The 14,720-nt window shown below is 51.8% G+C and overlaps 1 protein-coding gene across 6 annotated transcripts in view; it reads right to left on the reverse strand.

Moving 5' to 3' along the window:
- Positions 1 to 14,720, reverse strand: part of CORO2B (coronin 2B) — a 141,878-nt gene that overhangs the window by 17,136 nt on the left and 110,022 nt on the right. For all 6 annotated transcript variants that reach the window (XM_019503932.1, XM_019503933.1, XM_019503929.1 and 3 more), the window contains one exon: positions 6,557 to 6,673. In XM_019503932.1, the coding sequence (XP_019359477.1) occupies positions 6,557 to 6,673 (117 nt within the window). The remainder of the gene's footprint in view (positions 1 to 6,556; positions 6,674 to 14,720) is intronic.

Below are 14,720 nucleotides of genomic sequence, written 5' to 3' on the forward strand. Positions count from 1 at the left end.
TTTCCAGCTAAAAACCTTTTACTTGCAACCCCCCCCCCCCCAACCTGACCAGCTCAGGATATGCCTCAGTGGATGTGGAAAAGCAACACGAGGCAACCGCCACTGGCTTACACTGGATTTCATGCCCATTCCTAGCCTGTTTTTAAAGCACCACGTTCATTTATGGCCCAGCACAAATCCTGTTCACAGCAGTGCCCTGTACTCTGTAATACCGCCCCTTACCCAGCCCATGGGAATAGGAACCGCGGAAGCGGAGGTCCCTTCGCTGCTGCTTGTTTTTGCAATCTCATATAATGCATCGGCACCTTTCAGGACAGGTGTCAGGCAGAAGATTGAATGCCCATCATCGGTACGAGGAGGTGACATATACATATGGGCGAGGGCTGGGTAGCTAGGGAATAATTACAACATAGTGCTAAAACGATCGTCAGGGAGGTCTATTAGCAAGACAGGCCCAGGGCAGGACATGGTGTGTAAGTTATAGGTGGTGAAATTAGACCTGTCGTAAAATCCTCATCACTCCCTGGGAGAGCATTAGCCCTATATGATGCCCCAGGGCCAGGACTTACAATGCTGTCCCCGGCTCCTGCGTCACGACAGAGGCCCAGGAGAGCCGTGTGTCCCGCTTCACCGAGCCTGCTCCGGAGGGTGCTGCTGTGCCACCGATCGTCCCCTTGAAGCCCGGGCTCCATCCCACGCGCTGGGATCCCATCTCTCTTCCATTTTCTCCCAGGTCACTTAATGAGGTGCTCCACTCTTCGGGACTGCAGACGCTTGGGACGGGTCCCTCACTTGTGATGCTCTTCGGCGCCTCGGATGCTTCTTCTTGGGACTCTGATAATGCCCTCGCTGCCTCCGGGTCTCGCAGACTTCCTGAGCGGTGCATGCAGAATCTGAAAAGAGAGTTGTCCAGCCCTATTCATGTGTGGACAACCTTTGCTCCGGGCATTTGGTTAGCGGCTCTGAGTTCCCCAAGAGGCAGCTGGAGTGCTTGGGAGGATCGTGGACTGACGCCTTGCTCTCCTTGGTGCCATGCATTGCAATCAGCCCAATGATCCACGCCGCGCGCCTGGATAGGAGTTGTCACAGCTTGGGATCACGGCCCTGGATGGCCTCTTCCCTCCTTCTCCTACAGTAAGAGGAGTGTAGGAGCCACTACCTCTAATGCCTCTAATGCCTGGTCCAGTTTGCCCCGGCCCATTTCTGAGGCTGGGTGATGCCCTTAGGCATCTGGAGCTCGCAGCGCTGCCCTGAGGTGTGGCAAGGTGGTCCAGTGGCGAGGTGGTCCGGTGGCTTGATGGCTCATCTTGACATCACATTTCCAATGAATGGATTTGCCCTGGTCATGCGTTCCCCATCATTGGTAATGCATCGTGACTTCTTCCAGGACTCAGCCCAATGGCTCACAGCCCAGGCCCGACCTCGATTTACTCAAAGACTTGCTCACCACTTGCAGGCTGCTGATCTGACTTGCCTCCCAGGCGTTTCCTGGACCATCACAGCGCAGCACGCTAACTCTACCTGAATCGAAGGCATCATTATGCCGAGAGAAATCGTGGGTAAATCTACCGGTTCAAGTCTTGCGTGCCTGCAGCTATCCCGGGGCGGCCACGTGCTACAGGCACAGAAACTATTTCCTGCTCCCCCACCACCCAGTGGCAAGGCACTGAAATAAACCCACCTTCAAGCAGCTAAGCCGAAATCCTGATATAATTTACATTGGTGCACAAAACTGCCCATGATAGCAGTATAAATGTACTGCGTGCCCAAGCCCTTTCATTTTTCTAGGCTAAATGACCCAAACTCCAATTTTTTCCCCATAAAACAATCTTATCATTCCCCTGATCATCCACGGCAGCTGAAAATCTGTTTCCATTTCTACTCTAACTTGAATTCATCTTGTGTGAGAATAGGTACATCCTCTCTGGGTAGCCTGCTACTGCTTAACCACCCTGACATTGAGAAAGATTTTCTTAACATCAGTTTCCCTTGCTGCAAGCAAAGACCACTGCTCTTGTCCCGTTCCCAGAGGCCACACAGGCTAATCCATCACCATCCTATGTATATCCAACCTTCAGGTATTTGAAGACTGTTTATTACCACCCCCCCCCCTTCCATCTTCTTTTCTGGAATAAATAATCCCAGTTCTAGCCTGGGATTTTTCCCAATGTTATCCTGCCAGGGTCATCTCTGCATGCAGACTCAGCTCTTCCCTCTGCTCCCAAGACTTTTTGTCTGCAATGCATTCCTGATAGTCCGCGTCTCTCCCGGCTGCCTGCTCGCTCTGCTCCTGGGCACAGCGTTGTCTGCATGTTAATCGCACGCTCTCTCTCTTGCACTGGCTTTCAGTGACCTGCTCCCTGCCACCATATCTCCTGTTCCACGTACTGGGTAATAATGCAAGATGCGTCAGTACTTCGGGAAGGCGAGTGGCTCTTTATTAAATAAGCTATTGAGGTGCAGCTACTGCAGCCTGCATTCGAGCTGCAGGCTAATGGACTGATTTTCTGATGCCTCCTCCAAATCCTTCTCTCTCGCATCTTGTCCTTCTCCTTGCAAGGTCCAGGCAGCTTCTTCACGGAGGGCACGGCACTTAATGCAGGCTACCTGCAAGAGGAGCCGGGCAGCCTGGCCCCAGGCACACCGCCTTCAACCTTGGATACTGAGTCTGTAATGGATCAATGGCATTTCTAAGCAGTTTATCCCTCACATGATGCAAGCCTTGTAATACATCCCCAAGTCAGAGGACGCCTAAAGCACCCTTAAATGATACCAAATGAAAACAGATACTGGAGCCAGGTAATAAGCAGATGTTATCCAGGGACCTTCTCACTACTCTCTGAGGGTTAGGGATCAGCAACCTTGCACTTGCTTCCAGCACATCAAAGCGAAAGACCCAGGGACAAAGAACAAAAGCCAGTGCGGGGGTTGGGAGAGAGGTGGGGTGACAGACACCCAGTGCACGCCTTGTTTATTCCCAAATGCTGCGAGCTACGGCTGGATCGGGTATGCAGGAAGCGAGCAACCCGAATCGCTCCCTGCCAGCTGAAGATTAGATAATCCACTACCAGTTCATAGTATCATAGAAAATTTGGTTTGGAGGGGACGTCAGGAGGTCACATCTAGTCCAACCCCTGCTCCAAGCAGGACCAGCCCCAACTACATCGTCCCAGACAAGGCTTTGTCCACCTGGGTCTTTAACATCTGCAAGGATGGAGACTGCACCACCTCTCTGGGTGACCCATCCCAGTACTTCACCACCCTCCACGTGAGACAGTGCTTCCTAATACCCAACCTCAACTTCCCTTGCTGCAGCTTGAGTCCATTGCTCCTTGTCCTGTCGTCTGCCCCCACTGAGACCAGCCCAGCTCCATCCTTTTTGGAAACAACCTTTAGGTAGTTGAAAGCTGCTGTTAAATCACTCCTCAGTCTTCTCTTCTCCAGACTATGCAGCTATAGTCTATATACCTATAGTCAGACCATAGGTGATTCACCATTAAACAAGCTGGGAGACAGCAATCAGACCAAGGCTGACCATGCAAGCAGGTCCATAAAATCCCTTAGCTAGCCCACTGCACCACTAAACTTTCAGAGGCAGCCAGACAGGGCTCTCCAGGGGAAAAGTTTTCTGTTTGGTCGGTTTAGCACGTGTCAGATGAGGTCCCTGCCTCTCCCTGTGAGAATGAGACATTTGGATTTAAGCGTGTGCCATAAACCACTGAACTTCTGGGGTGAGCTGTGCAATGGAGACCCTCTGAGAAGGGCAGCTTAGCTCCTGGAAATGGGCCGAAGTGGTCAGACTAGTTACTAAAGACTGGTAGACAGAGCTTGGCAGCCTGCTACGTGGACTAGGTTAGCAATTTAGAAAAAGAAATAGTGCTCCTCCAAGGGGCGTCCCTAAGGAAATCGATGTCCAAGGAAGTTCTTAGCATGGAGCAACTAGGGAGCAGCAAATGCAACTGCTATGGTGAATGGTACTGCCGCCTCCACGACTAGCTGCATTTGCAATATCAAGTCCGAGATCTGCATCCATAACGTGCCAGGAGGCAGAACGGCTCATCACACGGGTTCATTCATTCAACACATGAAAAGCAGCGTCTTGGTGCCAAGCAGTTAACCCTGCACAGGAACCTGACTGGCATGTCTTCAGCAACTCTCATGCCCTCTAGCAATGCGGCATCTGGAAAGTGCAAGCCAAGGGCATCCATTAGACCATGTCCCAGAGGTAAAGGCTACAGCACTACTTCCAAACTTCCTTTCTATATTGTAATATTTTCCCAAAAACCCAGACCCATGCAGTAGGCCTTGGAGATCCCGGATGTCTGCTGAGCTTCAACCAAGACCACACCGCATGCCTGCATCATAAAACGGTGACCAAAATGACTGTTCTTCTCTAAAATGAAAAAAGACCAACAACCAAGAGGAGAACCATTAACTAGAGGCTGTGGGTGACTACCTTGATTTCCTGGGTTTAAATGAACTGGCCGTGATGGATCACAAAGCACCCTCCAGACACTTAATATTCCCAGCTGACGGGATGAAACTGGTTATAATTGAAAGAGGGAGACAGCTTTCAGTGATTCATGGCTGCGATCTGAATATTTTCCCCTCAGTCCAAAGCTTCTCGACAAGGTTTCAGTTAATAAAAAACGCCAACGTGCTGGACTAGGAGCAGAGGATGAGACATTAAGATGATACTATATAATGATGCAGCGAGACGTCTCGAGGCAGAACGGTACCCTGTTACAAACCGGGTCATCCCAGGTTTTGCTCGGGGGAACCGAGGCGCAGGTTTCTGCAGGCGATGGCAGGTTGTCAAGGGGGAAACATTAGCGACCAGAAAGCAAAAGCGCAGCCTTAAACGGCAGCCGAGCAGACGCGACCTAGCTCCTGCCTCAGCAGATTGCAAGGCCCCTCTTCTCTCATCGTGACAGTTGCATCGTTAGCATCGCTGCCGCCCCGCTGCTGACGAGAGTAAGAGGGGATTAATCACAGTGCTGCTGTTGGGGGGGGGAACAAGACGTTGTTGCCTGCAGCCGTACGGCTTATCTGCAGCGCGGGGATATAAAGGGAAAGCTAGGACGCCAACAACACATGACATCACCGAGTAGCAGAGGGAGCTGCTTGGGCCAGACGGCAGCCGGAGATCTGCAGAGAGCTCGCCGGGCACGTATAAAGCAGGAAGGGTCTGGATGCGCCCGCGGCGCCTCTCTTTCGCCAGGAGATTTGCTGAAGCAAACTACTTAGTTGGCAGCGTGCAGCTTTTCCTGGAAGCAGATGCCCCCCCGGTGCTGTCGCCCTCCTCGTGGCAGGGCCTGACGTCCGGGAACCGTGCCCCTGACTGCCAGCCTGCCTCCTCCGCGGGAAATGCCCTCCGCTACTGGAGACGCGTCGGATGGAGGAGGCTGCGGGTGGAAAAGATGCCAGGGGGTGGAAACAGGAGAGGTGTCTCCCCTTTTTTTGCCCCTCTTTTGCAGGAGAGGAAGGGACTGGACCTGCAGAAGGTAGCTGGGCCCTTCCGGGCTCGGGAGGGACAGCACGGAGATGGGGCTGGAGGGAAAGCTTCGGACGGGGGCGCTCCCACGAGCCGAACTGGAATAAGAGCAGTGGGAGCCCCTGCCCTCGGGCGCACCCAGCTTCTTGGCCGGAGCAGAGGCCTGGGGGAAACGCTGCCTCGGTGTTGGGAGCGTTTCGCTGTTTATCCGCGGGGTCTCAGGTGTCTGCCAGCCACGCTCGGGGGGCCGTTCCCGTGACCCGTCCCTCGCGCTGGCCACATGTTCCCCAGTGCAAAGTCATTGGGGCGGCCAGATGTTTGAGAGCGTCCCCTCCCGGGTCACCTCGGTCCCACATGGCCTGTCCGTGACAGATGAAGAGGCTGGAGAGCCACGAGCGGCCGACACACTGAATCCCTTCGCTAAGTTGTCTCACCAATAGATTGCAGCTGCTTTGCTGCCTCCTCTCCGCTCCTCTCCCTCCCTCCACCCATGAGAGTCTCCCCTTTCATCCCGCTGCTCCGCCGGGGGCTCCAGCCCACTCCTTCCTGCTGCCTGTCAGATCCCCCCGCCTTTCATCTCCCGTCTTCTGGAAGAGCCTGGGCCCTCGTCCGCTCCCGGGAGGATGACGAAGGACCCCGACAGCGATGAAAACAAAACAGAATGAAATGGGGGGAAAAAAATCACAGAGGAAAATTCAAAGCGAAATGACAGAACTAACTTGATGCCTCCTCCAAATCGCTGCTGAGTCACACGGCTGGTCTCCTCCTCCTCCTCCTCTTTTCACATGCATCCCTTTAGAGTTTAAAACACACCTCTTCTGCACCACGCACGCACACGCAACTGTAGGAGCTCATGCCCCAAGCACGTAGGGTTATATTTATGGAGAGGGGAACGCCCTGCATTGATTCATGGGGGGTACCTTCCCCGCTAAGCTCCCTAAGGAGCGAGAGACCGATCCAGGAGCTTGCCACAGTGATGACACCAGGCAGGGAAGTGCAGTCTGTTCACACTGACCTCCTGCTGAAACCTATACACCCTCCATTCACATGGTTTTTACTCACCGAAGTGTCCTCTGAGCAAGAGGCGATGATGTTCTCAATGAACGGGCTCCACTTGATGTCGAGCACGTTGCCCTGGTGGCCGCAAACCTTGGGGTGGTTCGGCTCGATCCGGCCGGTCTGCAACCAAGAAACAAGGGATCAGTGACAACTCCGCTCCCAACCCTTCCACAACGCAACCGTCCGTCAGGAGGAGAGCGGCCGCTCAGTAACACCGCTCTTTTCCTCGGGCCTGAGCTACCGAGAGATGAGATTGGGTTTCACCTGCTTTTCCACGACGTGGAGGCACACTGCAAGGATGATTGCACACGTGCAAAACCTATCTAAGAGCGGCTGATTTCCTCTGGACATCACCAGGGGCCTCCGGGCCGGTTTGCAGCGTGGGATCTGTAAAGCGAGCAAAAAAAGGCACCGCCACAAAGAGCTGGCTGGAAGGAAGGAGGTGGCTTTGAGGAGTGGGAAATGCTTGCTTGGTGTTAGCCCACTCTGCCCACAGGCCGCTGCGTGGGGAGAAACACCAGGTTAGCAAAGGAGAGCGAGTCAGGCAAGAGGGAAAAAGTCAGAACAAACCACGAGCAAAGGGATCGCTTGTCGGGGCCTGCTGAGACATGATTACCAAAACCACAGCTCTGGGGCTGAGGCTCAGGCTCAGGCAGAGAGGTTTGCCATGCCAGCCCTCTGGGTTATTCAGCTTCGAGGGACCCAGATACTTGCCCTGTTGTGCTGTAAATCCAGCAGCACAGTTCTGGGGTTTTTTCCCCTCTTGCTTTCTGGAGAAAGTTCCTTTTCTCCTTCTAGGTCACTCTATTCCTAAGTTAAGAAACATATTCATAGGCCCCTTCCCCTTTGCTATATGATGTCCTTCAGGTCCCCCGGTGTAATACTTTGAACCGGTTTCCTGCAGGCTTGTATCTCAGAAAAAATGGTGAAGGACTTTCAGGAGCTTAGAGGATGCTGGGTCCATTGGAGAGTTCAAATTAGTTTGGAGAAGTCTGACAGACTAATGGTTTTATTTTTATCGTTCGACATGTTCCAAGCTGTAGGTTGCTATTTGCATCGTATTTGCAGGAAAGGTATATAAAAATAACACCCACGGCTCTGGTAATGGAGAGGTCCTGCCTGAGTCCTTAATCACCCGTGACTGGTACAGGGCTCTTGGGAGGACAGGGATGTGGTTGGCGATAGAAACTTCCCATAGCAAATATTTGCAAGTGGCATAACATACAGTCATTGCATCGGGAATTAAATCTTGGGGTCCTCTCCTCCCAAACTTTTGAAGGGAGAGTGCCCATGATGTGTATGTTGAAAAAAATATTTCATACAACCACACGTAACGGCTTAGAAAGCAGGAGCACTGGAGATTTTTTTGATTTATATACAATACTTAATTCCTTATCCATGTGATTTTTTTGGTTTACATACAATACTTAATTCCTTATCGATGTGATTTTTTTTCCGATCAGTGAAGATTTCTGATCAGAAAATTTTTGCTTTTATTCTGGTGGCAGACATAACTTCAAGGCTTTGCAAGAGCACAGTTCACTCAGAGACGTCAGCAAAGAGCCATCTGGATGCACAGCCCCTCGTGTTTCTATGTCCTCGGTCCAGGGTAGAGACGTCCCCGTCTTCACCGGCTGTGAAACAACGACTCCACGTACTGCTCCCTCTCAAGCCCACTGTGTTCAGGAGCCAAGGATCTGTTTGTCTGGACAGGAGGCTTCGGGCATTTCAGTGTCCATCCTATTTTACAAGCTCTGTGCCTGGGCTCTCCGTGTCCACTAGGAGGTACTGTCAAGCTTTCTAAGGCTTGAAAGCAAAATAGGTCAGAACATGAAACACATTAAATATTTGATGGCGCTTTCAAGATCCACCTTTTTCAGCATTTAGCTCCTGGTTGCATTCAGTGCAAACCAGGCGGCACCCGGGCGCAAGCGGTCTGCGATTCTGGTCGTCTAGTAGTGAATCGGGTACGTGTGCGACAGATCCGCAGGCATCCTTTGTGCAAATGCATGAAACTCCCTGGCTAGTGTTTCACAATCTGCTTGCACCACAAGGGAGAGGAAGGGTGTTTGCTAGGGCTGCCCTGCCCACCGCCTTGCTTTGGGGTCAGGGGCTAGCTGGATTCCCTGGGAGTGCAGACAACTGTGAGCAGTCACATCCTGACGTGCCAGACACGGGGATTCGGTCCTCAGACACGGCTCCCGGGGAGATGTTTTGAATTAATTTGCCCCCACTGAGCACGTCTGCTAATTGCCAGGTAGTCTGGGTGATTGCCGCAGCGACATGTGGTGGGGTTGCTGCTTCCTCAAGCGTGGGCAGGTTTATTTCTCTATCACGGCCATCGGAGCGCAGGAGAGCGGCCGCGGAGATGGTGTGCAGCAGACGGTCATCCTCCCCGCGAGACACGAGTCTAGCGTGGGGGCTAGCAGAGCAGCCAGGGGGGCCGCGTTACTCTCGCAACACGCCGCAACCAGAGCAGCTGCTAAACGCATTGATTACTCGCCGCTCCCATCACGAGCCCAGCAGAGACCATCAGGTGTGAACAGGTTGCTTTCGGTGGAATATTAATTGCTCCCTCGATATCTTTGATCGTTATTGGGAGGTGTCCAATAAGGGATCAGGGCACTGGACGCACTCGTGAGACGGCCCGTCATCCCACAGATCTTAAGGCCCAAATGTTAAGACATATGCCCCCGTGATGCCAAGTGCCTATATTATTCAGAGCATCTAATGTGCGAGACGGGCATTTTAAAAGAAAATACAGGGCAAAACTAGAATGAAAAATTACACGACAAGCTGCAAATTTGGCCCATGACATACCAGGGCCACGGCCAACGCCAACTACCCCGATGCCGTGGTGATGCGTCCGATGCAGGCCTGTGAATGGAAGGAGGATGGCGGACAACTAGAGGAGGGGGCAAAACATTGGGAAATGTACTTGGTCTTTGCAAAACCTCCCCTGGCTCCGATTTTTCAGTTTTCTACTTGGACCAAAACATGACCGATTTCAACCACCGCAGACCTGATTGCAAAATGTTCCACTTCATTGAGAAACGCTTTGAGCCAGGGATGACTCCGCATAGGCAGAGAGACAACAGCACGGGGTAAAGTTGGGGAAACAGATGTGGACGGAGCAGGTTGCACAGCAGTCGCTCCCAGGAGAAGCGTGCTGGCTCTTGCTCTCTCCTCACAGCGCCCGAGGCTCCCGAAGTAACTTTGGATGTTTCTAGCCGGCATTAGGAGATGGTAGCAGCCTGCATCATTGGAAATGCCTTCCTTCCGATAGCAAAAAACTAGGTCAGCAGAGATTGCCACAGAGCAGGTAGTGCGTTGCAGTCACCTGAATCCCAGCATTTGCTTGCTTGTCTTCAAAGGATTTCTAACATGGTTTATTTTATTTATTTACTGAAACCAACAAATCAGCTGCACGGAAATCAGCCTTTAAACCCAACACGTATGCCAAGCTGTTCTGGAGACCTAGGGGAGCCGGTTACCTGCGTGCTTCCAGTTAGCAACGTAAAAAAAAAATGGGTATCCAACATTATTACTTTCAATGCATGAAGCAACGGACATTTTTAGATACGTCACTGTCTGAGTAATAGGGTCATTTTCAATAGCTCCCCTCTGCCCTTCAATAAAATCCACTACAGATGTTCATCGATGTCCAGGAACGCGACAGCCACGGGACTGCATCCCATTTAGTGCGCTTCCAACGAGCGCTCAGTACTAGACTGATTTCTAACTCGCCGGCCGCCCGTTAATTAGGGCACGTTCCACGAATTCCCTAAACATATGGCGCGTGGTTCCTTCTTACTCCACTGATGCATAGCATCAGTCAGCATGAATTTAACCTATATTAGGCCCCATTTCAACTGTGCCAGGTCCGGATTTGATGGCAAAATGGAGAAGGAGCTGCTGAAAGAGGCAGTGCTACCCACCTGCTCCTTGACTGCTGGTCTCCAGTGGGATATTTCTGGTGCTGGGGGCTTGCATCACTCCAAAGATCCCAATTTTCTGCTTCTGCCCCCGGCCTGCCCAGGAGAACTAGCAGCTCGTCCCCAGCCATTTCAGACTCTCAGCTTCTACAGGACTCATTTGCTGTCTTGAGCTGTTCTGACCACCGTAATTGTCTGGTAACTTTGCTTTAATTAAGCAATCATGATTGATGTACTGGGCACTTCTGAGGGATTAATGAACGGCTGAATGAGTCGAGGGTGGTTAATTCCACAGGAAGTGCTCCAGTCGGAGATCATTAGTGCTATTATGCATTGCTTTAGATTTTGAGGAGTAAAAGCAAACAAGCCGCTCTTTGGACATGTTTCGCATGGCATTGTCGGACCTCCACAGCAGTGTGGGAAGGGCCTGAATAGCACCGGTGCTGGAAGGGACGATTCCACGGGGTTAATTCTGTCCTCAGATGGCAAACCCAACACATCTCTTCCTTCCCAACCACTCTTCCTACCTGGGTCGTGAGCTCACTAATTATGTTTGCAATACCTTTTAAGTGCATCCTCCAAAGCAAGCTCCTTGTTCAGCACCCCCACCTGATGTATTCTGAATTACCATATTATCTTGCATACAATATGCCCTAGAATAAGACAGGCAAGGCTCTTTGAGTAGCTGTGATATCTTTTATTAAACCAACTGAGTAGTTGGAAAAAATGTTCTTGGCAAGCTTTCGGGCACAGTCACCGTTCTTCAGGCATCGGGAGTCTCTGCTGTTCTGAGACTCCAAGAAGTGAAAACCGTTCTGCTGAAAAGAAATGAAACTCTGCTGTTTGGAGACTCCACGAAAATGAAAAGTTTTCATTTCTTGGAGTCTCAGAACAGCAGAGACTCCCCATGCCTGACAAAGGGTGACTGCGCCCGAAAGCTTGCCAAGGAAATTTTTTCCAACTACTCAATTGGTCTAATAAAAGGTATCACATCTACTCAAAGAACCTTGCCTGCCTACATCCTTAGCCCAACGTGGCTACAACCAAAAACCCAGCACCAGAATAAGATACACACCCTGTTTTTAAAAGGCAGAATGAAGGGGGGGAAAAGATCTTCCCCTGTAGTAACTGGGTGCATCTACACAAGACGCTTAACTGCACAGTAGCATAGTTTACTGCACAGTAAGCATGTGCAACTACATGTGCACGTGCTTACTACAGTGTAAATCTTGCTAGCCACAAGGAAATTTGCTACCTGCAAATGCAAGTAGCCAATTTACTTTTGATTAGTAATGGTGCAATAGCGCTTGTGTAGACGCCTGACCAGAAGCAAATCTGTTCCCTGTCAGCCCTCCACCGGAGGTGGGAGATTGCTCCCTGCCCCCAGGAACTGCCTGCTGCCAGGGTGGGCTCTGCCACTGGAGCCCAAGCAGGAACTATGTTGCCCTGCCCCAGCAGTGGGGAGCTCCCAGCCCCCGGCTCTGAAATCGCAATCGGGGAGCGAGGGCTGGGAACTGTCCTGGTCAGGGGCAGGTCCCAAACCCATGCCCCGATTTGGTGACCAAAGCATGGGGCTTAGAAAGACCTTCATGGGTGAGGTAGGTCCCAGCCCCTTTCCCAATCTGTTGATGGGGCAGCTAGCAGCAAGAACTGGAGGAGCAGGTCTCAGTCCCCTGCCACTGATCGGGGAGCCAGGGCCAGGAGCTCCCAGCTGCCAAGGCAGAGGGGCAATGTCCCCACCCCAGCAACAGGCAGCACCCTGGGGGCAGGGTGTAATGTCCCAGTCCTCACCAGTGCTCCCTGCCAGCCCCTGGTCTAGCATCGGAGGGGAGCCTAGAGCACAGCCCATGGTGGTGGCAGGAAGCAGAAGCAGTTTGCTGCCATCGACAGCAAATCTGTTCCCACTTCCCTGAATGTGTAGACACCCATCCGGAAGTAAACTGATCCCAAATCAAATGCCTGAGTAGATGCGCACACTGAGTAGCAGCAGTGAGGGAGGGAGCTGAGTCTGATCACATTTCTGCTCCCCGTGAATCACGCACAGAAGGCACATCTACATGGCCTAATAACACTGCACAGTAGTGTGTCATGGCAGAAACCGTGCTAATCGCCTACTGAGCAGTGTCATTAGGCTAATGCACAGTGAGCATCACTAAATAACTGTGCACTGGCACTACTGCACAGTAACTTCAGGTACTATGCATTTAGTTAGTCCTTTATTAAGGAAGTAGTAAACTAAATGCATGATGTCTATGGCACGTTAATGAATGTGTAGACACGCTCAGAATTTACTTTCACTTTTGCCCACCAAGTGGCAGAAACTGCTCTAACCATATTCCTTGCACATGTTTCACACTCCGATTTCCAGCGGCTGTTTTTTGAGGGAAAAAAGGAGAATATATAGTAATCACTTCCCTCCTCTCTTCCCCAATTGTGGCAGAAAAGGGCTTGACTGAGTAGCTCAGGGTAGAGTGCACTGGTCTAAAGAGTCTGACACAAATGTAAATGGGCTGAGAATGAGATCTAGATTTTTTATTGTATTTTTTTGCTACCACAGACAAAATATAAAGGCCATAGAGATAGAGACTGGAGATTAATGTAATTCCTAGCGAGCGACCCTTCCTCCAATGTCTCCGACTCCTCTTGTCACAGACGGCGATCTTGAAATAAACCTACAGGATCTGCAATCAAGGGAGCGTTCGAGGAGCCAGACGGAGCTGGTTTCTTTTCAGATAGCATTTCCTTTGTTTCTGTGCAATGCTTTAAGGCCTCAATCGTCTAATTCCAGGTAAACTAGGCTCAGTGCTGTAACAGGGGGCTCGGAGATTTTAGTAACCTGTCTTTGAGCCTCCTCTCTTCCAGGGCTGGGTCTTGGTTTCTGCAGCTTCTGCTTGACTGAAACAGCCTTGGATTGCACTGAAATAACTAGGAGGAACCGAGTTCAACACTGCTGCCAGTCCGGCGAACCCCTGCACTGGGAACCACTGGGAAAGCTGCATGGAGCCAACACAGCCATCCCAAAGCCATCCAAGAAGCTCTTTTGCTTTCCCTGGTGGGAAACCTACTGACTTTGACCTCATTAAGCCACAGAAATGCTGCACGGCAGAGGTGTCAGACTCACTTTGTGCCCCAGGCTGGATCCAAGTGGGGCTCCAAGTGGGCCAGATCCAGCCCAGGGCATGGTGTGGTTGCAGCCCGGGGTGCGCGGCAGTGGCAGAGATGGCAGCAGTAGTTCTGAGCTGAGGCAGCCTGGCTCCGGCACAGGGCATGAAGCCGCTCAACCATAGGGTGGCAGAGGCCCAGTGGCCAAGGAGGCAGCAGCAGCAAGGGGCGAAGTGTCTGGACAGTGACCAGGGCTGTATGGGATGGTTTGGATTGGGATGATGCAGCCTCAGGCAGCGGGTTGGACTAGAGGCATCTGGCGGTCCCTTCCTGCCCAATTTCTCTACGATTCTCTGATCAGCCTTTGCTCACCCTCCTGCTGCTGACTGCCATGTCCACCAGAGCCCAAGGGCCGTAGATGATCCTGCAGCAGGCCATGCCTCCAACTTCTGGTAGCCTGGAGGGCTGGAAAGACCAGCTCCATGGGCTGGAACTGGCCCCTGGGCTGTGCATTTGACACCCCTGTTGTACAAGAATCACAAAGCAAGAAAGACACGGGCCCCTTTTTAGTCCACAGTAAGGACATAGTTTTATGGATGTCCTTTCCCCCTTTCCCATCTCACCTTCTGCACTGTGGAATTAATTTAAGTAAATCAACCCTGGATTACTTTGCTTGAGTCAGTCTAGCAGGAGAGGACCTGACGACCCGTGATGCCGCAAGCCCGTCGTACTGGGGCAGGCTGCATTCACACCGACAAAGACATTTCTTAGGCTGTACCCGTCGGCTCCTAGCACCACAGCAACGGATGCTTTTGCTGAGTACAGCGGGAGGAATCGTCTGTCGTTTCTAGTGATTGTGGACAATGACGCGTCCCCAAAGTAAAACCAGTTCTGCCTCTCCGCAGCCCCACTGCTCTCAAGGCATGACCTTACCTGGAGCAATGGCTTCCGTCACAGGGTGGATCACAGCGTGCATGAGTGCAACACATTTTTGGCAAAAAGATTTCATTTTCGTTAAAGACAGAAATATTCTGGTTTGGAAATGACGACATGGCGACTCCTGGGAACCCTTGCTCTTAGCCCTCTCTAGGCCTGGCTCCCTGCAGGATGACATCTGCCGTCTGGACCAT

Source organism: Gavialis gangeticus, unplaced genomic scaffold, assembly GCF_001723915.1.
Source record: "Gavialis gangeticus isolate Ggan-Ray unplaced genomic scaffold, GavGan_comp1, whole genome shotgun sequence".
NCBI lineage: Eukaryota > Metazoa > Chordata > Crocodylia > Gavialidae > Gavialis > Gavialis gangeticus.